This window comes from Pleurodeles waltl, chromosome 9 (assembly GCF_031143425.1).
Source record: "Pleurodeles waltl isolate 20211129_DDA chromosome 9, aPleWal1.hap1.20221129, whole genome shotgun sequence".
NCBI lineage: Eukaryota > Metazoa > Chordata > Amphibia > Caudata > Salamandridae > Pleurodeles > Pleurodeles waltl.
Genome location: NC_090448.1, coordinates 974,868,667 through 974,893,514, shown reverse-complemented (window position 1 = coordinate 974,893,514; position 24,848 = coordinate 974,868,667). Strand labels below are relative to the sequence as shown.

At 43.7% G+C, this 24,848-nt stretch overlaps 1 protein-coding gene across 1 annotated transcript in view; it reads right to left on the bottom strand.

Annotated features, from left to right (window-relative positions):
* The window catches only part of POMT2 (protein O-mannosyltransferase 2), a 331,358-nt gene that overhangs the window by 44,456 nt on the left and 262,054 nt on the right, over positions 1-24,848 (bottom strand). Inside the window, exon 18 of the mRNA XM_069208415.1 lies at positions 20,396-20,501. Within this exon, the coding sequence (XP_069064516.1) occupies positions 20,396-20,501 (106 nt within the window). The remainder of the gene's footprint in view (positions 1-20,395; positions 20,502-24,848) is intronic.

The window sequence follows — 24,848 nt, the reverse complement described above, 5'->3', positions numbered from 1 at the left end:
GGATGCAAACTTCAGGCCAAAGTGGAAAACCACGTACTTGAAATATAAACTCCTACTACAAACCAAAGAATTGTGCTTCTTTGCCACTGGATTGTAGAAGTAAGCATCTTGAATATCCACCTAACCCAACCAGTTTCCCTTCCTGAGAGAGGGTGAAGATTTGATGTAAAGCTAGCATGCTGATTCTCGCCCTCTAGATTCATATGTTGGCGAGGCATAGATTCATAATGGGTCTGAAGTACTTCAGGCCTTTTATCTAGATAGAAAGTATGTAGAACAGATGCCTTTTCCATTAGGAGATAGGGAACAGATTCCATTGAACAAGTTACGTACCTTTAGTAACAATCTTTCACTGGATTCTCTATCTAACTGCAAATTTCTCACCTTGCGAATAATCCAGAGACCTCAGACTGGATCCAGACACTTTCAGGACAGTTCTCCTGCGTGCTGCTAGGTAACATGGTGCGGTTGGGTAATGAAATTGTTCTGCTCCACAAGTAAGGAGCGGAGCAGCATATAAACGTCACCCATGTGTGGTGATTATGTCACTTCCTTTCTAGGTTATCTGCGCCCTCAGACCCACAGCCCATTGGCAGGATCAATATGCGGATCTCTAGGCTTGGGACCTTTCTAAATGAGAAAAGAGCCGAATTCACAGAATGGGGAGGCAGGAGGTTTGGTGATGAATATGCATTTAGAGTATCTCCAAGAAGAACAAGTTACTTACCTTCAGTAACGCTTTTTCTGGTGGATACAGTAGCTACCTGTGGATTCCTCACCTTATGAACTCTCCCAATGCACCAGCATTCAACAGAAATTTTCTTCCTAGCTCCTCATGTTGACGAGGACGTCACAATAGCACGGCTCTGCACGTGACTCCGTCTGACGTCATCGGGCCATAAGAAGTCCTCGCCGACGTGCTGACATCAGTTTCACCATTTTTTACTGTGCCTTTGAGGTGAACAGGTGAATACCAACCTCACAAGCACAACATGTGCCAATCCAACAAAAATAAATATATATATACATACAAAAATATATAAATTGCACTATTTGTTTATATAAATAAACATATAAAAACTAAAATATACATATTATCTATGAAAATTATCAAACTCTTGATATGACCAGACAGGCAACAGCGAGGCGGTGGGACTGTGAGGTAGCTACTGTATCCACCAGAAAAAGCATACCCGAAGGTAAGTAACTTGTTCTTCTGATGGATACAACTACCTGTGGATTCCTCACGTTATGAATAGAATCCCAAAGCAGTCCCGCACTCGGAGGTGGGTGCCCGACTGGTTAAACCAAGAAATCCTGCAAAACAGAACGGGCAAATTGGCCATCCCTCCTAACTTCCGAGTCTAAGCAATAATGCTTTGCTAAAGTGTGGAGGGAAGCCCAAGTTGCTGCCTTACAAATATCAACAACTGGCACCCCTCTCGCTAAAGCCGAAGTGGTAGACTTATCCCTGGTAGAATGGGCCCTAATACCCTCAAGAGGAATCTTCTTTGCTAGCGAATAACAAACCTTTATGGAAAGAATGACCCACCTTGAAAGAGTTCTTTTGTCGACAGCTTTGCCCTTCATTTTGCCCACATATCCGAGGAAGAGCTGATCATCAATTCTGAAGTCCCTCGTCATCTCAGTGTAGAAACTCAGAGCCCTTCTTGGATCAAAGCAGTGCAGTCTTTCCTCCTCCTTTGAAGGATGAGGAGGAGGGTAAAAGGACAAGAGTGTAATAGATTGTCCAAGATGAAAGGGAGTAACTACTTTAGGAAGGAAAGAAAAGCTGACAGTGCTGATAAATAGCCTTTCACTGTCGCAACTGCGCAACCCTTCTGTGCCAAGGAAAGTGCAAACTGCAAAATATCAGATAAATTGGCCATTAAGGGATCAATTTGTCTCTCTCCACACCAAGTAACAAATTTCACCCATCTACTGGCATAAACAGTCTTGGTAGAGTGTCGCCTGGCCGATAAGATAACATCCACCACTTGTGGAGGGAGAGAAAAAGAACTCAGATTGCCCGTTCAATCTCCAGGCATGTAGGTGCAGGCTCTGGAGGTGGGGGTGTAGAACCTGCCGCTGCGACTGCGAGAGGAGGTTTACCCTGTGAGGGAGACAGAGCAGAGGGCACAGTGAGAGTTGAAGGAGGTCTGTGTACCACACCATTCTTGGTGCTATTAATATGACCTGGGCCCGATCTTGTTGAATCTTCCTCAGAACTCAAGGAATCAAGGGTATGGGAGGAAACGCATAAAGTAGATGGTCGCACCAGGACAGCTGAAACGCGTCCCACAACGCCCCCTGCACCGGATACTGGAGGCTGCAGAACAACAGGCAGTGTGCGTTCTCGCAAGTGGCAAACAGGTCTATCTGAGGAACTCCCCACATCCGGAAGACGTAAAGAACTACGTCCAGATGGAGACGCCACTCGTGATCAGTCGAGAAGTGCCGACTGAGACTGTCCATACGAACGTTGAGAACTCCGGCCAGATGGTTTGCTACCATGCAAATCCGATGGTCCTGCACCCAGGACCAGAGCCACAGAGCCTCTCTGCAGAGAAGGAACGACCCTACTCCTCCCTGCTTGTTGATGTACCACATTGCAGTAGTGTTGTAGACTTGGGCACATTTACCATAAAGCCCAGGTTGAACAACAACTGGGTTGTCACTTGCAAATGATGCAGCATGATCTCGGGACCCGGCTTTGATCAGCCAATCATCCCAGTAAGGAAATACAGATATTCCCTTCCTTCTGAGGTCCGCTGTAACCACTGCCATCACCTTTGTGAAGACTTGAGGTGCCGAAGTAAGACCAAAATGAAGGACTGCAAACTGGTAGTGTTGCAACCCTACCTTGAACCGGAGATACTTTCTGTGCGACTTCAGAATAGGGATATGAAAATAAGCATCCTGTAAGTTGATAGACACCATCCAGTCTTCCTTGTTCAACGCAAGAAGTACCTGTGCTAGGGTTAGCATTTTGAACTTCCCCTGTTTGAGGAACCAATTCAAAATCCTCGGATCCAGGATAGGCCTCAAACAACCATCCTTCTTGGGAATCAGGAAATACCTTGAATAACATCCCTGACCCTTTTCCTACTCCGGAACCAACTCCACTGCATCTTTTAACAAAAGGGCATCCACCTCCTGCTGAAGCAACAGGAGATGCTCTTTCATGTAAAATGAATGACGAGGAGGAAAGAGGGGGAGGAAACTCCCTAAAAGGAAGGGCATAACCCTTTCCCACTATGCTCAGCACCCAAGAGTCTGATGTAATTAACTCCCACTCGTGGAGAAAATGTAACAGCCTTCCCCCTATGGGTAAAACATGCTGGTATATGGAGTGAAAACTAGGGCTGCTTTCCTAGTTGGACTCCCTCAGAAGATGAGGATGAGGCTGAGGCAGAAGGTTGCTGTGCACTCCTCGCATCCTGACACTCCCACAGCCCCTATAAGAGCTGTAGAGAGGGTTGGCAGGCTGCTGGATGTTGGATTGTAGCCTTCCACGAAATGACGATCCATGGCCAAACCCTCTGAATCTCCAAAAATATCTAAAGGGTGCAGAAGACGAAGCGTGAAGACCCAAAGATTTTGCAGTAGCCCTGCTTTCTTTAAATCTTTCCAAGGCTATGTCCGCCTTAGCCCCAAACAGTCTCTCGCCATCAAAAGGGAGATCTCTTAGCGTCGTCTGAACATCAGAGGAGATACCAGAACCCCTGAGCCAAGCATGCCTCCTAGTTGTAACAGAACTGAGTCTGCAGTGTCCAGACCGGATTGAATGACCTGCTTTGCTGCCGCTTGAATATCATGTGGCAAGTTCAGTACAACTGCTTTTGCTGTGTCCATTAAGGCATATATATACCTCCCCGGCACACATGTAGCATTCAGAGATTTTAAGGCCATGCTGCCTGAGGAGAAGCACTTTTTAGTTGTCTGCTCCATATGTTTAGACTATCAGATGGAGTTGTAGGGAACGAACCAGGAGCCGACCGTGCAGAACAAGAGGCTTGCACCACCAAGCTCTCAGGTGTTGGATGCTGGGATAAGAACTGAGGATCTCCTGGAGCAACTCTGTATCTCCTATGGGCTCTGTGAGGGCATCATTGAAAGGGAGGAGAGGCTGAGAAGAAGCAGACCATGGATGTAAAACCTCAGTCAAAATATTTGTTTTCGCCTCTGATGCAGGAAGTGGTAAGTCCAAAAATTCAGCAGCCCTCCTTATTACACTGTTGTAAGTAGTTGCTTCTGCCGTAAGTTCACCTCATGAAAACTCCCACTCAGGGGATGTATCTAAACCACTTGCAGAGAAAACTCCCACTCAGGGGATGTATCTAAGCCATCTGCAGAGTCTAGGCCCTGAAATTCACCTGCAGGCTCTGGAATTTCTCCTTCCTCCAATAGCTGTTCTCAATATTCTTGCTCCTCCAAGAGTCTCAAGGCCCTCCTTCTCAACCTCAGTCTGGACACTAAACGCATCGTCGACAGAGTTAACCGACGTCGAAGACGCCGGCTTCGAAGCAGAAGGTTGCACTGGTGGAGGAAAGAGAGGCGAATCCACACTCCGCGCGACTGGGATCCATCTGATGTCGGTATCTGCGCCGCTGGCACTATCTTTCGGGGTAGAGGTGGTGAGGTCATCGGCACCAAACCAGTACTTTCACAAGGAGTCGCTGAAAGAAAGGGTACAGAGGGGGCCTGTTTATACAGCGCCGGCAACCCCAGTGTGAATGCCAATGGACCCATGGGACCAGCAGGTGCACCAGAGGGGGCTATATGCTTAACATAGCATTGAGGAATGTTGGCGGATCCACTCCCAGTGTCAGGAGGGAAGGGAAACCCTTGCTCCACTTGATGTGGCTGAACTGGATCCGATGATTGCACACCTGACTCCTGATCCTGAGTGGCTGCAGTGGAAAAATGAGCTATTGGGGTCGCTGGGGACTCGAAGATCTCAATCAAGGTCTGCACCGGAGAAGCCTGTGGGCTCTGAGGCTGAGGAGACACTGTAGGGCTGACCTCCCACACCGTATGGTGTCGCCTCAGGGGAGACCGAGACCAATCTTGGGATGAACAGCATTGTGACTCATGCCGTCGGCGTCGCTTCTTATGAGACCTCGAGGATCTATGCGAGGAAGTGTCCCTTGTCTTTGATCTTCGGCGACCTCTCTGCACTTTCTTAGCTTTTGCCACAAAAAGCTTATCCTCTCTCTGCTTCAAAGCCTTCGGGTTCATACATTGGCAGGACGCACACCCCTCCACGTCGTGATCAGGGCTGAGGCACCAAAGGCAATTTTCGTGCGGATCCGTCACCGAAATGTGACCCCCGCACTCGCTACAAGGTTTAAATCCTGATTTTTCAGTGGAGACATTGTAGCGCTCTAAAACAATTCCCTTGAAACAGTTCACTACTAAGAGGTAGGAAAAAACTGTTAGTGTTGAAGGCGTGGTAATAAGGGAATTGACGTCAGCACGCCAACAAGGACTTCTTATGGCTCCGATGATGTCAGATGAAGTCGCGTGCGGAGCCGTGCTATTGTGATGTCCTCGTCGACATGAGGAGCTAGGAAGAAACTTTCCATCGAATGCTGGTGCATTGGGAGAATTCATAAGGTGGGCAATCCACAGGTAGTTATATCCATCAGAAAGATTGTTACTGAAGGTAAGTAACTTGTTCTTCTGATGGATACTTATAACTCCAGATTCTTCACCTTGTGAATTGATACCATAGAACTATCCCCCAAGGTGTTGGTTCTGTGAACTGGCTGAGTCCAAAAACTCCTGCATGACCGAGCAGGCAAAATGCCATTCTTGATTAACTTGATTGCCAAGGCAGTAGTGGTTAATGAACATGAGCTCCAACATCCAAGTAGCCGCTTGACAAATGCCTAGCTTAGGTACTCCATGTGCTAAAGCAGTGGAAGTAGCCAGAGACCTGGTGGATAAGACTGTAAGGCCTTCGATGGCTGCTTCTGAGCCAGTGTGCAGTAAACATTCATGCAGAGAACAATCCATTGAGAGATGGTCTGTTTTTCCACAATTTTGACCTTCTGTGCTCCAGAAAACCCTACAAAGAGCTGATCGTCCACTGAATGGTACTTTATATGATTTATATACAAACTCAATGCTCCTTTAGGGTTTAATCAATGTAGTGTCTCTTCATCCTTAGAGCGGTGAGGAGGAGCAAAGTACTCCAGAAGGGTGACAGCTTGACTGACATGAAAAGGAGTTACTGAAGCCCAGGTCCTTAAACCAGTTTGTCATTAAAAAAGGTGGTATAAGGAGGATTAGCAGAGAGAGTCTGAAGTTCACTCACACATATAGCCGATGTTATAGCAATGAGAAAGACTGTCTTTAAGGTCAGTAGTCCTAAGGGATAACTGTGCAGCAGTTCAAAGGGGTGCATATCAAGAAAGTGAGGTCTAAATGCAGGTCCCACTGTGGTATCACAAAGGGTTTTGGGGGAAATAAATACTGCAAACTACTGATTCCCAACCTTTTGACTCCTGAGGACCCCAACTAAATCATTACAGGAAGCGGGGGACCCCCAAGCAATTTGTACAATTTAAATTTCAAACATTAAAACAGTAATTCGCAAAAATCCACAAACAAGTACACACCAAACAAATACTCAAATTACTAAAGACATAATTATATTGAAAAAATATGCAAAAATCAAAAAATGTTAATGGGAATGTTGACACTTCATCTCAGTGACTAACTTTTCAATATTTTTTTATTTATTTTTTGTAACGCTGAATCCTCAGGTCAATCTACATTTCCCAAGCAATTTCTGTTTTAATTTTTTAGGTATATATGATCTGAGAAAGCTTTTTCACATAAATATGTTGTGGGGAAAGGAGGTAAAACCATATATGCCTCTCATCTCTCCATAGCCCCTCTGTCACATATAATTCATTTGTTTTATAGCACCTCTCATAGCAGTGTACGGTGTCGGAGCACTTTACAGCGGACTACAAGGTGGAGGATTCATGTCATCCACGCTGGTAATCATTTTCTAAGAGTGCTTGGTCTGGAGAAGCACAAACTCAGGATTCAGATCATAACAGTGGTTAGCGTCGACTTTAATAATATGAATGTGTTTCTAAACCTTTTTTAGCAGCATAAGGAAAATTAAAGAAAAAACATAGCTTTCTAATTTGTGCCATGCTATTTGCATACAGCTCTTAGATGACAATTCATAGCTCACTGTGCTAGATTACGATTGTAACCTATGAACTGCACAGTAACAAAAGATTTTTTGTCGCGCAATACGCAATTTCGATTAATACAATACTATGTCTCACAAAGGGCCTACTAAGATTAACAGATACTATAACTGCATGGATGCTGCATGCCCGTGCTGTCACCAGGTGGGAGCAGATTTATTACTAATGTTATGAGTGTGTCCGATTCTACAACACTATTGGACTGCAATCCTGTCCCACTGTGTCGGCCGATCCATACCGCATACCTAGGAGACTTGTATCTTAGGGCTGTTTCATAGGGGCAAGAAAATAAAAGCTGTGTCCCATTTTCTTAACCTAAGCCGATTGTTGGCCAAACGCCTTATAACTTGCTGATGGCGCTCCCCGAGTTATGAGGCATGGACACAACCACTGGGTGTTTGGGAAAGAGCGGAGAAAATGGCTCTCCGTCGTGAACACATCCTGGGCCTGTGCAAATATCCACTTTCGTCTCAATGGGAATTGATCCTTGCAAATCTTTACATGCCTATTGCTGCAGTGCCGAACCGCCAAGAGACGCTGGCACATGATGCTGGTGTCCATAATAAGTCGTCTCCCCCTTTGACCACAATACCGAACATAGCGTGAAACCTTGCCAACTGTAAATATGCCTGTACAACTATACAGTAATGCTACTGTTGATATTGTGTTATGGAAATGCTTGTTACGAAGACGTACTAATCCAATTGATGTCCTCCTGGACCTTACAAGAAACGTCATTGGTTTAATTGTCTATAACCTGTCTTTTTCTTTTTCTCCTTTCTTTCCTTCTTTCTTTCTCCCCAACTGTATTGCAATTACATCTATTAGAGCACAATGTTATTGCAATGTTTTGTTTTATCCCTCCTTTTCTGCTTGACGGTTAATGTATATCGCACACGTGTTGCTTGAGAGTTCCTTGCTACGCTACATGATTACTGTATGCGTTTCAATATACATGTAATGAAACAAATTTAAAAAAACAAAAGAATATTTGTGAAAAAAAGCAGTAACCCACTGTGCTATGCCCAGAAACGACTGTTCTTTGCATGATATATCTTTTTTGCAGCAAGCATATTAACCATCTGCACTACCTTGGATGAGTCAAAACTGCCACTAGACAAAACTCCCATTTCTCTCCAGCAAGTACATTAATCACCAGAGTTATCTTGACGCTTTTATTTTTGCCCAAAAGCTGCTGGATGTACAAGGAACTTTGCAGTGCTTCTAAAACTGCTGCACAAAGGAAGTAATAAATACAAAAAACACGCATGTTTCTGTGGAGAGACCCTAGCTGGAGAAGTGCCTTCCCGCAGGGCCAGGCCTGCGTGGTCCCTGGGAATGTATCACAGGCCGCTGGGGGGCCGCGGACATCAGGTTGGAACCGCTGCTCTACACCATTTGCTACTGACCTATCTTCTCACCTTTTAGGCAGGTAAGAAGGTACAGCGTTCAGAGCCCATATTTACCTGGCAACTCCTGGAGGAACAGTTAAATTAATTACTTGAGTGGATAAATGTGTGCAATTTCAACTTAAAATTCAGCCCCAAAAATAGCAGGAAGAAGGGGGAATTTAGGGACATACTTTTGAGGCTAAGGCGGAACTGATCCTTTTTGGCAAGTTTTGAGAGGAATGCTGAGGAAAGGAAACAAATGTCCTTGAGCACAGTGTACTCAGGCCATCTTGTACAGCAGGCGTATAAGAGATCCAAGTACTATAGTTGAACAACAATGTTCACGGCTCAACAGAAACAAAACAGGAAAAACAGGTATGTCTCACACAACATTCAAGTGTTAATGGCAAGATTAGGAAAATGATCAGCTCAAATTGGCACATCTTAAACACTGATGATGATGAGACACTCAACAAACCACTCTTTGCTTTCCCTCAGAATGCAAATCTGAAAGACAAGCTAGTTCACACCCAGCTACCCGAAAATAAATAAATAATCATATGTAGTGGAATAAATCCAACTAAGGGTAACCAAAGATGTGGCACCTGCCTTGGATGAAAAGCTGCAATACTTACAAAGAATTTGGCACACAATAGATATAAATTTACACTTAAGTACATGACAAATAGCAGATCGAATTATGTAATGTGAAGGCAACCTCAAAATGAAAATATGGTAGAAAAACATAACAAGAGAGAAACATGTTGAATATTTACCTTTAACACAAAGTAGGGCTCAATGAAAAAATAACCTAAGAAACGACTGGCAGATACACCCATTAAAACATATATGTATAAGATGTAGGAAGAGTGAGTGTTTAAAGTCTTAGACACTCATGCAGTAGGGATAGCTAGAACATCTGAATGCTCCATCCGATTGGAAAAGTGTATATGAAAAGGCATTTTAAACCACAGTGAATGTTTTATAGATAAGTTGACTGAATGATACCCACTGCTGCCTGCTATGTAGTTAATGCAGAACGTATAATGCCACATCAAATGGGCAGAGACAGCTTGGTACACCAGGTATATTTTAAAATTTGGTGTTATTTCAAAACCTTTGTAAGATTTGTGATAATAATTAGTAACCAGTATAGAAAATGCGGAGATAGGATCCTGTGTTGTCATAATGTCGGTAAACCAACATTCACCAACGTGGCCGCCACTCATACCTGCTCCGTTATGAGTGGCTTGAATAAGCACACTCATCACAGTAAACTCTCCAGCGGAAAGGAACTTGAATAGGCAAACCAGCCACAAACTGTTCATAAGCCGGTGGTTCCATCGCTGCATAAACTAAATGTGAGGGAGTGACATGTGAAGATGAAAGAAGATGCGTTAAGGTAGGAGCGCTCTTTAGTCAGCCATTGAGGCAGCCATCTAGTCTGGAATCAAGTCTATGCCTCCTTAAAGTTGGGAGATTTTCTTCTTTTCAGTGTTGAGAACAGATACAGGAGACCCGTGTCCCATCACAGAGTGCATCTCCTAATTAAGATTTTGGAGAAAACTCTAGTGTGCAGAAGCTTTGGCGCTGTGCAATCTTGGCAATGGTGAACACAACTAACCACAGCATACCACACTAATCAAAGATGCCCTCTGCCAGTTCAGGAAACATGCCACTAGTGGTCTGTCAGCTGACACCTGTTTGGCTAGTTTGCTCTGGTGTTCAAGAACTCTGCTAGGTGGTTGTTTATGAAAAAGACTTTCTGCTGGTTCCGCCACCTCCACAGGCACAAGGGGAAATACTGTATCCTGGCCGCACTAGCTGATCTTGGGATAGAGAGGACATATCAAAGCGGCTTGGGAATCACTGCTGTAGGGGAGGATGAGCTAGAGGAGTTCTGTCTCTGCTGTAGTGAACAGCTTCGATCACTACCATGCCCTGTGCGCTGTATATGTCAGATATGCTGCAGCACCGGCTGGGAAGGTCAGTGTTACTGGAAGACAGCCCTCTAGTATTGCCCCTAAACTGCCCATACTGCAGGTAGGAATGTAGCCGGGAACAATAACCCCAGGAATCAAGCTCTGACACAACTATCATTCAATCACTTAATGCCTAATCAGCCTTCTCTCCGAAACAGTTCAGAAACTGTTGAATAGCTTGTCCATAAGGAATGCTTGGACTTCTCCTGAAAACTCAGCTGATCGCATCCAGATAATCCTTCCAAGTGCTACACAAGTGCCAATAGCACGGCCTATGGAGTCAATGGTATCAAGAACTGCAAGCACTGTTTTATTTTTGAACACTTGGGTCAGGGGGTGCCTGATGTCCTACCGATCCGCGAACAAGACCACACTGGCAAACTCCCAAAAGGTATTGGTGTACCTGCCCAGAAGGTACACTGCATTCAAAGAGTGTAAAGCCATGCTAGCAGAGTAAAATATTACCTTGCCAAAGACTTGATACCTTTCCAATCTCTCTCTGGGTGGAGTTTCAAAGGGAAAGCACTTGGATTGACATTACTTGTGGATAAAGCACCACACGGCTTCCAGATGTTGTAAAAAATCAGGGTTGCCAAGAGGTGGTCTGTGTCATCTGACCACAGGTCACCTGATCAAAGGGGCTGAGCACAGTTCAGACCAAATGGTTTGCAGAGCATCCATAAGGGCATTGCTAAATGGTAACCATGGCTCAGATGCAAAAGGGCATGGTTGGAAAAGAAAGACAATTTATTGACTGAATTCAGAGTGGGCAATAGCAAGTGTGGCACTTCTGCTGCTTCTCACACTATTTAAGCAAAAAAAGGTACTTCTACCATTGGTGTACCAGATGGAGGGTCCATTTCTGTCTCTGGGGAGTTATTGAGCTGTACAAAGACAGCCTGACATCATTAATGAGAGGGAGCAGATTGTCTGCATTTTAGACATCATAAGTGTTGTGAGGGACATAAGTCATGTCATGAACCACACTGGAGTCGGAGTGGAAAAGGCCCTCCATCATCTAATAGTAATGGTGTTGAGGAGGAGGCCAACGGTGAAGGTTTGGCTGTACAATCACTGGCAGTGTCTTTAGTTATTTCAAAGCATGGCATGGGCCTTGCAAGTGGCTGACATCAGTTTGGTGTCAGAAACCAGTTTCACAATTGGATCTGGTGCTGGCGGCACAGGAACAAAACCCCGCGGCATGAGACGTGAGATGGGAGAAGTCTGAAACAACTTTGGCACAGGAATGGGGCCTGATTGGAAGTCAGCATGAAGAGGTGGTGGTGGGGGGTGGCTTGTTGACCACCTGCCGGTGGAAGAACAGCTGGGGACAGAGGACCCTTTGCCTGAAAATGCTTGGGAAGGAGCCAGAAAATTTGCAGTTTGGCCTCCTTGAAAGCCAGCATTTCCTATGGGGTAAATGACTGCCCTGGAAATTCAGGGAGAACCAGGATCAAATACAGTAGCGCCTCGAAGCCAGAGAACACCAGACTCTTCTCACCAGACTTCGAGTAGCAGGATCAGGGATGAGTCTCCCTTGGATTTCTTGTGCTTATGGCTCATTTTTGGCTTAAACTTTCTAATATACTTTAAGGGGAATGCAACTGTGTGGGACTGAGAATGGTTGCGACATGGAGCGGGACTTCAGTTGTGATACCCATCTACTCGTAAGCTTGGCACATAAAGCTGTGCTTCTTGCTCCCTGGTTGCCTTTGGGATGCAAGATGGTGTGACTGGATGCCAGACACCATAAGCATGTGTTGTGTGGTGCTGTGTGCGTCCATGGCTGACATTTGTTTTCTGCAGTTGTGGCCTAGCTTGAATACTGTTATTTTTGGGAAATATATTGTCCCGGGCACACTCCCTGTTATAAACTTGTGAATCATCTAAAACTGAAGATACTGGGAGGAGAGGTGCAGATCCACATCAATGGCATAGAAAAAAAAATCACTGTTGTCAGCATGCAGTAGTGTGATTAAACGCAAGTCCACTCTGACATTTCCAGAGCAGTATGAAGTGACAGAGGTCTCATGCCTGGAGATATTCTACAGGTGAATATTCTGCATTTACAAATATTCATCATAAATGTTAGGTAATATAGTCTGCATTTTGATACAAGAAGCCCTGCATTTGTAAATGAAAAATAACATTGCACAATGTGTAAAATTACAGTACAAGGTGAACTACTAAGATTTGACACATGGCATCAGGAGTTTTGGTTATATAACTTTGTGGTACACCCAACTCTCCATTATGCTACAGATTGCTTGAAATGTCTTGTGTCAGACACAGGACCGCATCTGATCATCGTTTTTACATGTGTATTTGGATACCTGCAGTTTTACAATTTAAATGCTTGACTAAGATTGAAGTTAAAAGTAAGTGAAAAGAAATTACACGAAGTCACACAAGGCATGGAAGAAAGAGTATTGTGTCAGTACTGTACCTGCAAGCCTCTGAATGAAGAATTGCTGCTCCTTGTATTGTATCTCTCTTGAGAGTTTGGGGCAGAGAAACTTGGACTGCTGGTGCCTATGCTGTAAATGGCTCCGTGCATGAGAAAAACTTGCTCTACTACTGCCCTTGCTACTTGCTTATTTTAAACTGTAAATTTACACTGATAGTTGTGAAGTGTATACTATTTATGTTGTTAAATTGTTACAAGAGTATAACAATTGATTTGTAGGGGGTCACTTAGTAAAGGAATCTAATGAGGTATTTCCAACTTCAAGTATAGCAGCAATTTTGAAAAGCCGTAGGTCTGTCCCATTTAATGTATGCCAGCCTCACCCTGGAATTTGACCTCTTGCCCCCTTTGCTGAGACCACCACCAAGTTAAAGTGCCAGATGTACAACCTTACAAAACGTGTCACACAACTAATCTTCCTATCTACCCTTTCTAACTTTCCTTTGGTAAAAACATCTCTACTGTCTCGGACAATGCATATTAAGCAATGAACCTGCCCACCCAACACGTTTAATCAATGGGTTTTAATCAATCCTACGCATATTTGTTTAATTGAAAATGGTGCCCAATGGAGAAAAGTATTGTCAAATTGAATAGGTCTATCTTGCATTTCAGTCCCAAATACACCATTAAAAGGTCTGGTGCAGTGAAAAAACAAAATAGAAACAGCTATTTTTTTGGATACATTGCACCTCTGGTGTAAAACAGTGGGCCCCAACCTGTGGTCCGGGGACCCCTGGGGATCCGTGAAGCCTCCTCAGGGTGTCCGTGACTTCTTAGAAAATTAAATATTAACAGATTTATAAAGTGTATATAAACAAAGTGGTTAAATGTACAATTGAACATTTTAAAACGTACTGAATAGGTCAAGGAATTATTATCCTCAGATACGTCTAATAAAATATACTATGGATGATATGTGGCTTCAATTGAATTTAAAAAAAGCTCCAACCTTTCTATTACAATTAATTGTTTATTTTTTTCTATTCATATTTGTTTGCAAATTAAATTAAATGTTTTATCATTAGTGCGTGTGTTTGATGAATGCTTGTTTCTGTATTTTTTTGTGTATTTTGCGTTTTAGTGGGGGTCCCTGGTTCCAGTAATGATAAAGTGGTAGTCCACAGAATTCAAAAGGTTGGGAACCACTGGTATAAAACATTTCATATGTGACTGTTAGTGTACTTTTCAGATGTAAAATGCAATGCAAGCTATCCAGAAAATGGCAAATGACAGCCCAAACTGCCAAAAGCATGAGGTGAAAGAAAAATAGTCCTCTAGGCAGAGCCAAACACCATTCTATATGTATTTTGAACAGCTGTTAACAATAGTGATTGCAAACAGCAGCACTGTAACACCAGACCTAACAATACGAATGGCCAGAGATAAATTTTAACTGACTTGCACTGATTGATAACATTGTCTGAATCTTAAACTGCCTTTAGGTGTCTGAAAGGGTGGAGCTTAGAAGCAATGGAGATCGGGTTCATAGTGGGTCCAAATCTTTTCTCTGCTGGGGACGCTGCAGAGCCAAATGTTAGACCTGTCTATAACCTCAGCTATGAGGCACAAAGTGAGATGCAGTGATTGACATTATCAATACAAAGTTTTGTAGACAAGGCAAATCAAATTAATGGTCCTGTTTTTTAGCTCCACCAGCTATAAGAAATTAACAGCATAGTATGGGAGACGCAATGGGATGAAGAGGATCCTGGGCACTGAAAATAGCTACCGAATTCTGGGAGCATTTAAGCAGAAGATGAACCCAAAGCAGGACCAGTAACTTGTTTATATTTGTAGACATGTGCCAAAAACAGATAAACATATATTATTGTTGTAATGTTTGTTTAGAATGTTTCTTAAGGACACATTCAAGTAAAAGATGCATTTTAGTGATCCATGTCATGAAGCACGGGTTCTTCAGTTTTAGCAAGACTGGGATTCAATAATAATGCCAATAATGCAATTAAAATATGATTCAATAATGGGAAAAGTCTTAAATGTAAGCAAAACTGGCGTTTATCCAAAGTTCAAAGATGAAGATAAGCTAAGAGGAGTGTAGTCATATGGAAGGGAGTAGAGCTGGGTAAGGCATGGAACAACAGACCTTAGAAAGGCACAATGCGCTTAATCTTGGGTGGTAGGCTGGTGCTCCCTTAACCCTTTAACCTGTAGGATGCCCCTGGCAAGCTGGTCTCATCCAGGCACACGGATGCCGTGTGCCTGGGAGACCAGCTCATCCTGCACACGGCCTCCCTCCCACACCCCCCAGTTGGGGATGAAAGGGTAATCGCTTCCCCTTCCACCCCTGACCCCCCCTCGGCAATCTGACTGCCGACGTCATCAAAAGCTGCCAAGGACGAGCTGGAAGCCATTTGCTTCCAGCACGTCAAGAGAGAGGACCTGTGAAAGGTAAGTCCTTCTTTTTGCGGGTTTGGGGGGGGGAGGGGGAAGGAAACAGACACGGGGGAAAGGAAAGAGTTTTTCCTTTCCCCCTGTGCCTGTTTTCAATGGACTCCTGCTCCATGATCGCAGGCGGGGCCCGCGATCGTGGAGCAGGAATCCCACTAGGCACCAGGGATTTTGTGTGTAGTTTATTTTGGGGAGCGACCCCTTGGGCAAGGGTCTCTCCCCTGGGGGCAATTAAAAATCTGTGTTTCGTCCCCCTCTGGGGGCAGATCGGCCATTTATTTTGGCCGATCTGCCCCCAGGTGGGGGTCGGAACCCACTAGGAACCAGGGATTACATTTTTATTACATTTTTGGCCAGCGACCCCATAGCCAAGGGTCGCTGCCCCGGGGGCAATTTTTTAAAATATGTTTCGGCCCCCCCTCCCCATGTTTTTGGCCGATCTCGCCCCGGGGGGTCGAAACCCACTAGGCCCAAGGGATTGTGTTTTGTGTCTTGGGGGCACCCCTTGGGCAAGGGACGCCCCCCGCCCCAAAGGGGGGAAATTAGTGATGGCCATTTCTGCCTCCCTTGAGGGCAGAAACCACCAATACATCAGGGATTTCTTTTATTTATTTTTTATCCCCTTTATTTTTTTGTGCTGACGCGCCCCCTTTGGCAAGGGCCGCCCCCCAATGGGGGCGCAGAGGTGTTGGCCATTTCTGCCCCTTTGGGGGCAGATCGGCCTATTTTTTTTATGCCCATCGGCCCCCAAAGGGGGCAGAATCCACTTACGCCCCAGGGATCTTGTGTGTGTGTGTTTTGCGTGGGGGGGGGGCAGACCCTTTGGCATAGCCATTTATGCCCCCCTTGGGGTCAGATCGGCCTATTTCTTTTAGGCCCATCTGCCTCCAAGGGAGGGAAGAAGCCACTTAGGCACCAGGGACAATTTCTAAGTTCTTGGTGGTGGGGTGTTTGTCAACTGGCAAAGTATTTGTATTTGTGATTATAACAGTTTACTTCTTCTTTTTGTTCTAGTTCAAAGCTTTTGCTTCCTTTGCTGTGGATCCTTGCGGTTTTGGCAGTAGTTGTCCTGCGGTTTGCATAGTTGCATGTTTTAGGTAAGTAAAAGCAGTTTACTCCAAAGGAGTATTGTTGACATGCATGAATGACATGTTTGTAGGTGGTGTACTAAATGCAGGATTGTGTGTGAAATTGTCCTTAGATTTGTGCACAATGATATTTGTGTTGTCATATGTCTAATTTTCTTTTTGCTTTTTTGTGGGATAGCATTGGTGATTGCTGGGCCTGTGCAGAGTAGTTGCTGGTGAGTCTAGCTTTTTCAGGGAAGTTTTTTAGTACATAACTTTGTGCTAAAGCTACACTTTGTTTATTACTTTTTTAGACAGTGCTGGTTGTTGTTGGCAATCCGTTTATTGTTAGAAAGGATCAGAAAGGATCATGGCTAGCCGCAGAGTAACCGCTCAGCAGGTTGTTGCCATGCTTTTTGAGTCGTCTTCTGACCATGATTATGAGACTGACACTCTGCATCTGAGGCAAAGGAGGAAGTGAGAGAGTCTGGCAGTGAGTTTTCTGTCCGAGAGGATTCTTCTGATGAGAAAGCCACTCTCAGTGCAGATGAAGGGCCTGTTTTAGAGGAGGACATTGATGTGCTAAGAGTGCAGCAGCCTGGGGCTGAAGGGTTTCCCATTGGAAGACCTGACACTTGGATTGCCCCAAACCTGGGGCAGCCACAGTTACCTGCATTTACTGGTCTCCCAGAGTGTAGAGTCAATACGGAAAACTTTTTGCCTGTCAATTTCTTTGACTTGTTTATGGGCGATGTATTTTTGGAAGAGATTATTGAGCAGACTGATTTGTATGCAGAGCAATATTTGAGGGACAACGCTGCCAGACTTAGGCCTCAGTCTACCCACACAAGTGAGGTATCATTTTTATAAGGAGACTTGGAGGGAATGCTAGGTGGAAGGAAATTTGTGGCTCCTCTCAGATTCCAGAACCTTCTGTCACTGAAATGTGAGGAAAAAGTGGTGTTTTTTAAGCCATATTTTGAGGTGTGCAAAGGATTCTGGGTACCAGGACCTTGTGAAAGCCCCACAAGTCACCCCATCTTGGATTCCCCTAGGTGTCTAGTTGTAAAAAATGCACAGGTTTGGTAGGTTTCCCTAGGTGCCGGCTGAGCTGGAGGCCAAAATCCACAAGTAGGCACTTTGCAAAAACCACCTCTGTTTTCGTTGGGAAAAAGTGATGTGTCCGCGTTGTGTTTTGGGGCATTTCCTGTTGCAGGTACTAGGCCTACCCACACAAGCGATGTATCATTTTTTATCGGGAGACTTGGGGGAACCCTGGGTGGAAGGAAATTTGTGGCTCCTCTCAGATTCCAGAACCTTCTGTCACCGAAATGTGAGGAAAAAGTGGTGTTTTTTTAAGCCATATTTTGAGGTGTGCAAAGGATCCTGGGTACCAGGGCCTGGTGAGAGCCCCACAAGTCACCCCATCTTGGATTCCCCTAGGTGTCTAGTTTTGAAAAATGCACAGGTTTGGTAGGTTTCCCTAGGTGCTGGCTGAGCTGGAGGCCAAAATCCACAAGTAGGCACTTTGCAAAAACCACCTCTGTTTTCATTGGGAAAATGTGATGTGTCCGCGTTGTGTTTTGGGGCATTTCCTGTTGCAGGTACTAGGCCTACCCACACAAGCGAGGTATCATTTTTTATCGGGAGACTTGGGGGAACCCTGGGTGAAAGGAAATTTGTGGCTCCTCTCAGATTCCAGAACCTTCTGTCACCGAAATGTGAGGAAAAAGTGGTGTTTTTTTAAGCCATATTTTGAGGTGTGCAAAGGATTCTGGGTACCAGGGCCTAGTGAGAGCCCCACAAGTCACCCCATCTTGGATTCCCCTAGGTGTCTAGTTTTGAAAAATGCACAGGTTTGGTAGGTTTCCCTAGGTTCCGGCTGAGCTGGAGTCCAAAATCCACAAGTAGGCAGTTTGCAAAAAACACCTCTGTTTTCTTTGGGAAAATGTGATGTGTCCGCGTTGTGTTTTTGGGCATTTCCTGTTGCAGGCACTAGGGCTACCCACACAAGTGAGGTATCATTTTTATCGGGAGACTTGGGGGAACCCTGCGTGGAAGGAAATTTGTGGCTCCTCTTAGATTCCGGAACTTTTGACACCGAAATGTGAGGATAAAGTTTTTTTTTAGCCAAATTTTGAGGTTTGCAAAGGATTCTGGGTAATAGAACCTGGTGAGAGCCCCACAAGTCACCCCCCCATCTTGGATTCCCCTAGGTGTCTAGCTTTAAAAAATGTACAGGTTTGGCAGGTTTCCCTAGGTGCCGGCTGAGCTAGAGGCCAAAATCTACAGCTAGGCACTTTGAAAAAACACGTCAGATTTCAATGTAAAGATGTGATCTGTCCATGTTGCTTATCCTGTCCCGAGCATTAGGCCTACGCATGCAAGTGAGGTACCATTTTTATCAGGAGACTTAGGGGAACACAGTATAGCAAAACAAGTGTTATTGCCCCTTGTATTTCTCTACATTTTTTCCTTCCAAATGTAAGACAGTGTGCAATAAAGACATCTATTTGAGAAATGCCCTTTAATTCACATGCTAGTATGGGCACCCCAGAATTCAGAGATTTGGAAATAACCACTGCTTCTCAACACCTTGTCTTGTGCCCATTTTGGAAATACAAAGGTTTTCTTGATACCTATTTTTCACTCTTTATATTTCAGCAAATTAATTGCTGTATTCCCGGTGTGGAATGAAAACCCACTGCAAGGTGCAGCTCATTTATTGGCTCTGGGTACCTAGGGTTCTTGATGAACCTACAAGCTCTATATATCCCCGCAACCATGAGAGTGCAGCAGATGTAACGGTATATAGCTTTAAAAGATCTGACATTGCAGGAAAAAGTTACAGAGTAAAACGTCGAGAAAAATTGCTGTTTTTTTCACCTCTATTTCATTATGTTATTATTTCAGCAGTTATTGTCTGTAGGAAACCCTTGTAGGGTCCACACAAATCGCCCATTGATGAATTCAGTATTTTGTCTACTTTTTAGAACTGTTTAGCTTTCTGGGATCCAGCATTGGTTTCACACCCATTTCTGTCACTGACTGGAAGGAGGCTGAAAGCACAAAAAATCGTAAAAATGGGGGATGTCTAAGTAAAATGCCAAAATTGTGTTGAAAAATTAGTTTTTCTGATTCAAGTCTGCCTGTTCCTGAACGCTGGGAAGATGGTGATTTTTAGCAGCGCAAAGCTTTGTTGATGCCATTTTCAGGGGGGAAAACACAAGCCTTCTTCTGCGCCCCTTTTATCTCTTTCTTTAAAAAAAAAAAAAAACATGAAATTTCTGCTGTATTTTGGCTAATTTCTTGGACTCCTTCAGGGGAACCCACAAACTCTGGTTACCTCTAGAATCCCTAGGATGTTAGAAAAAAAGAACACAAATTTGGCGTGGGTAGCTTATGTGGACAAAAAGTTATGAGGGCCTAAGCACGAACTGCCCCAAATAGCCAATAAAAGTCCTGGCACCTAAGGGGGGAAAAGGCCTGGCAGCGAAGGGGTGACAAAACATAACTCATAACTCATTTCTCATAACATAACTCATTTCTCACATATCTGACGAAAGGCACTGTGCAAGTATAACAGCTGGGTCAGAGCTCTTGTTTACTGAAGAAAGATGCAATCTGGTAAGCAGAACAAGAGACGTTTGAAGGAACGTTTAAGTGTTTCAAGCAAAACAAATGCAAAGGGCTTTGTATAATTTATGTACATGGTCACAAGCACCTTACTTTGAGCCACTGCCCCAAGGTGGAATAACCCACTGTCCGTGTTACCAGGTACAGTGTATTTAAGCACAGTACAACTATATGATACTACTTGATATAAAGAGCACAAGCATACCTTTCGCTTCATCTGCCATTTCAATACCCCGCTGTAAGGAGACTGCTGCAGCAAAGGCCAAGAGGAGATAGATGCCAATGCAGGCCAGGTTCAGCCACCAGATCACCTGCAGGAGAAGAAGCGAGAGGGCACGGAGGGATTATTTCCTGTTACGGATTACACCCAAATGAGTAACGCCCCGGACCTTGTATGCACCGAAACACTGCAGCTGAACCACTATCCCCCAAAAGGCACGTACTCACGCCCTCTTCCAGTGACCCTGGCTGTGCATGGTTGGCAGCTATTAAAGGAGCTATCACAAGGATTACTGCACCAATTGATTTCAAAAGTATACAAAGATGGCAAAATAAATGTATTTTTGGGTACTGGGCTTACATGTAAGCTACTACTGCATGAAGTAAAGCATCAAGTGAGGTAATTAGATGTGTACTTGGGACTCCAAACTTACACTGACAGAATGGATTTATGTGAGTAGTAGACAAGGTTCCACCTTCCCCAAGTACCTTTGACAGTGAGAAGCCCTGCAATCCTCGCATCTTGTGCACACGGCTTCCCTGTGCCCATGTACTGCTGTGAATCGAGCTATTCGGCAGGTCTCCGCGAGGGGGAGCTATGGCAGCTTTTGCAATTATAGACAATGAGGTGGAATCAGAGAGACCTCTTTTACTACCTTCCCGCTCCGTGCAGTCTGGGTGAATAATGAGACACAATAAGTCATGCCATGTACAAGTGGTCACTGGGTAAAGAACCTCACTTTATCATTCCTTTAAACCTTCATATTTTGGCACTGGGTAGCTGGGAATGTCTGTGCAAGCTCAGGGTCTCCAAGACATACAAATTATGGTTTCAAGGGTTGCTCATATTTCATACAAAACACAATACCTGTATTTACCTTCAGTGCAAATGTTTGTGAACATGCTAGACAATATTTTGAGAATTTCATAGATGAATTGAGCACACCAGGAGCGTACCTGAAATTCCCATGTACACTTCACTGTGGGCAAGCCTCAGAACTAACACAGTACCAGTACGGCGTTAGAAACTAAAGGCTTCACTCTTGAAACAATCATGGAAGAACTAGCCATTGTTGGCTCGTACATGCATACTCTAGATAATAAGCCCGAACTGACCTCAGAGATTAAACTGATAAGAACTGACATATCCTCCTTCCATACCAAAAACATATACAGGACCTGGAAGATCACTAAAACACTAACCTGGACTGGGTCAAAGGGATCTCGTAACTACCTAAAAAGGTCAATTACTTAGAGGACTGTTGATGTCGGAGCAAAAAAATGTTTTACAGAACCCTAGAGAAACTGGAACAAGACCCAAAAATGCGACCTGAAAGTGCTCCTACTTGAACTTCTAGGCATCACGTTCTCACCGTCATTTAAGTTTCAAAGAGCACACACTAATAGGCTGACAGGGTGACACTTGTCACAAAGAAGGCATGCTCACCACTGCTTGGTTTTATAGAACATTTACAAGTACAACAAGTAATACAAGCAGCTCACAAAAATGCCCTCTCTTCAGCACAGAAACTAACACTCTGAATCGATGCGTGGATTTTTCTTTTGAAAACAACAGTAAGAGAAAGGCACTCTCAGTACATTACTCAAATTTCTGCAAATGGGTCGTACGATTTGAGTTGCTAGAGCCAGCAACAGTGTGGATCACTATTGATTTCAGATCCTTGAAAAACTCAAGAGTCACAGGAACTGGAACGGTGCTTGAATAGCTCGCAAACTAAAGACATAGAGATCTGCACAGTGACCTCCACTACAGATCAAAGATCCAGCAATACCACAGAACGCAGCTGAAATTCTCAGATGTGGAAGGACTGAAGAAACTAATAGAGACCCTGATAAAAGACAAGAATAATCGCAGATCCTCCTTGAAACAAGCTAAACACCGCTCGCCACGATCAAAGCAGTATATTGGACACATCTCGTGAACGGCCACTATTCCCAGTCATTTTATTGTAAAGCACAATGCTAACTGTCTGACCCATAACTGCCCTAGGCAAAGGTGACCTTCAAACATAAGGGTACCTGACTGGAGTACAGTTCAGTTATGTGAGAGCAAAATCTAATTTCATACGAGGCCTTTCACTCCTGCCCATCGCCAACAATACCACCTTCACTGATCATTGCTTATGGGCCTTCTCTTGTATCTTAAAGGTGGATTATTGATTAGGCATTCCAGGCGTAAATCTCAGTCTCAATATTGTTCCCACTTCCTGCCTCTATCGGCAACAGTTAAAGATCTGCTCAGCATGAGCTTGGCCCCTCCACAGCAGGAACTTGGGATCCTCTCTGTAGACGGTGGGGTGCCGCCCCTAAGTACTTAACTTCAACAAATCCCTGAACGCCCTAGAGCAGGAAGTTGTGACCTTCCTATTCAGATTCACAGACTGACCTACTTTTTTACAACACTTCTGCATCCATCCCAGAATATTCCCGCCCTCCCCACTCTCTTATTACATCACTTCTCAATTACTTATCCCCCTCACTCCTCCCGACAGAACCACATCCTCAATCAGGATATTTACGTTGGCCGCTGACTCGGGTGTGTATAATTATTCACCCACCACTCTTTTTGACTGCCCTGGTTATGGATCATTTTTGTTTGTATTACATTTATTTCAGCCTGATAAGTTACTATACTTTCATCACAGATGATTTTATTCATTTTCATGTATTATTTAAGTCTTAACCCTACAGTTTAATATTTCTAACTATAAATAATCATCTATATATATTTTTTTATGTAAGTGTATATTATTTAAATAATGCTCTTCAGTTTTGATAAACCCTCCAAGTCTCAGTCTATGTAATCACTGAAGAAACAGATTAAAGTGGTGATAAACATAGGTCTTATTATTATTAAAAATGGATTAAAACACAAAAATTCTAAAATTCAACAGTTATATGTAACTTGCACCGTCAGAAGTCATTAGTGATATAGCATGTGATGTCTTAAGCAGTGCATCATAGTGGTGCAAGGTCATGGCTAGGGTGGGGGGCGAGAGAGGTGTTCTAAACAAAAAACACAAACATTGTAATTTGAGTCATTATTCATTGTTAGATGCACTTTGAAGAAAGTAGCTTTTTGAAGTTAACAACCCAAATGCCATACCGGGGATCTAATGACATTTACTTCTCGATGCCACACTGCTCCCAGGCTCAGTCAGGAATACAGCACAATCCGGTGATTCACATGAAGCTCACTTATTTCCTACTCCTTATATATGACATCCGTCAAAAGTGCATGGTGCAAACAAATAATAGCCTACACGTTTTGGCGGGAGTCTTCAACTGGGCCATAGAGTTGTGCAAAAAGAGTGTCCATTTAAAGGGAATTATTCCTCCATACCACCAGCCTTCATTAAAAAAAAAGGCTAGACCGAGCACACTACTTCCTGTCACCTAATCTGAGGTCGAAAACATAATTCAATATGACATTTTTCAATCCACCATATCGTAATCGAGTGCACATTTCATAACATATGCTGGATATTCAAATCCAAGTTCATAACATTGCCAATTAACTGCATGATTTTAGTTAAAACAAATCCCAAGTGTCCATGTTATTGAAAAAGACCTAAAGTTTACCAGTGGCACTTATCAATCATCATTGTAATCCATGAAAGCACATTTTGATTCCATATTTGGTAAAGTGCCTAAATGAAAATGTCGAACACACGACCTCCACATGAAACCTTGAGAACGTGGTTATGTGACAATATGAGTCATTGCATATACTTCTATTAAAATAATTTCCTCATTCATAAATGTACATGTAAATATTGCTGTGCAGTAATTAAATGGGAGTCAACAAGCTTTTCTTAGCCCATGCACAAAACAAAGAAGGAACGCTGGTAAAGTACCAGATCATCATTTCATACTTCCACCCCATGGTAGGTTTAGAACTCTCAAATTCCTACTGACATAACCCTCTGGCTTTAATCAATATGGACCTATCCAATCTAAATATCACATTGTCAATCCTAGCTCAGCCATGTTGGTGCACCCCATTCAAAATGTTTTCAATCACATACCTTATAGTGTCACACACACTTTATGCAGGCCCGCCCATCCCCTAAAAAACTAAAGTGACTCATTATGTGAACATTTCAGTGACAGCAAAACCTTTTAATCTTCAAACTTAAGGTAACTATAGCTCATGCCACTGCCATGCACAGTGTTATCAGTGATGTCATTTCAAATGTTACAGTGATTATCAATGATGTTATAGAACGTGTCATGAGTGATTTAATATGTGGGGTAATTAACTGTGCATTGTGAGGTTGTGAGTTATAGTTACCTTAGGGCACAAGTTACAGTTTCTTGAGATAACTATCACTGGTGAATTTCAGTGCTTTTTTAAATGTAAAACCTTACGTTGTCACTAAACTATTCAGCTCACTATAACTGAGGCAACCTGTTGC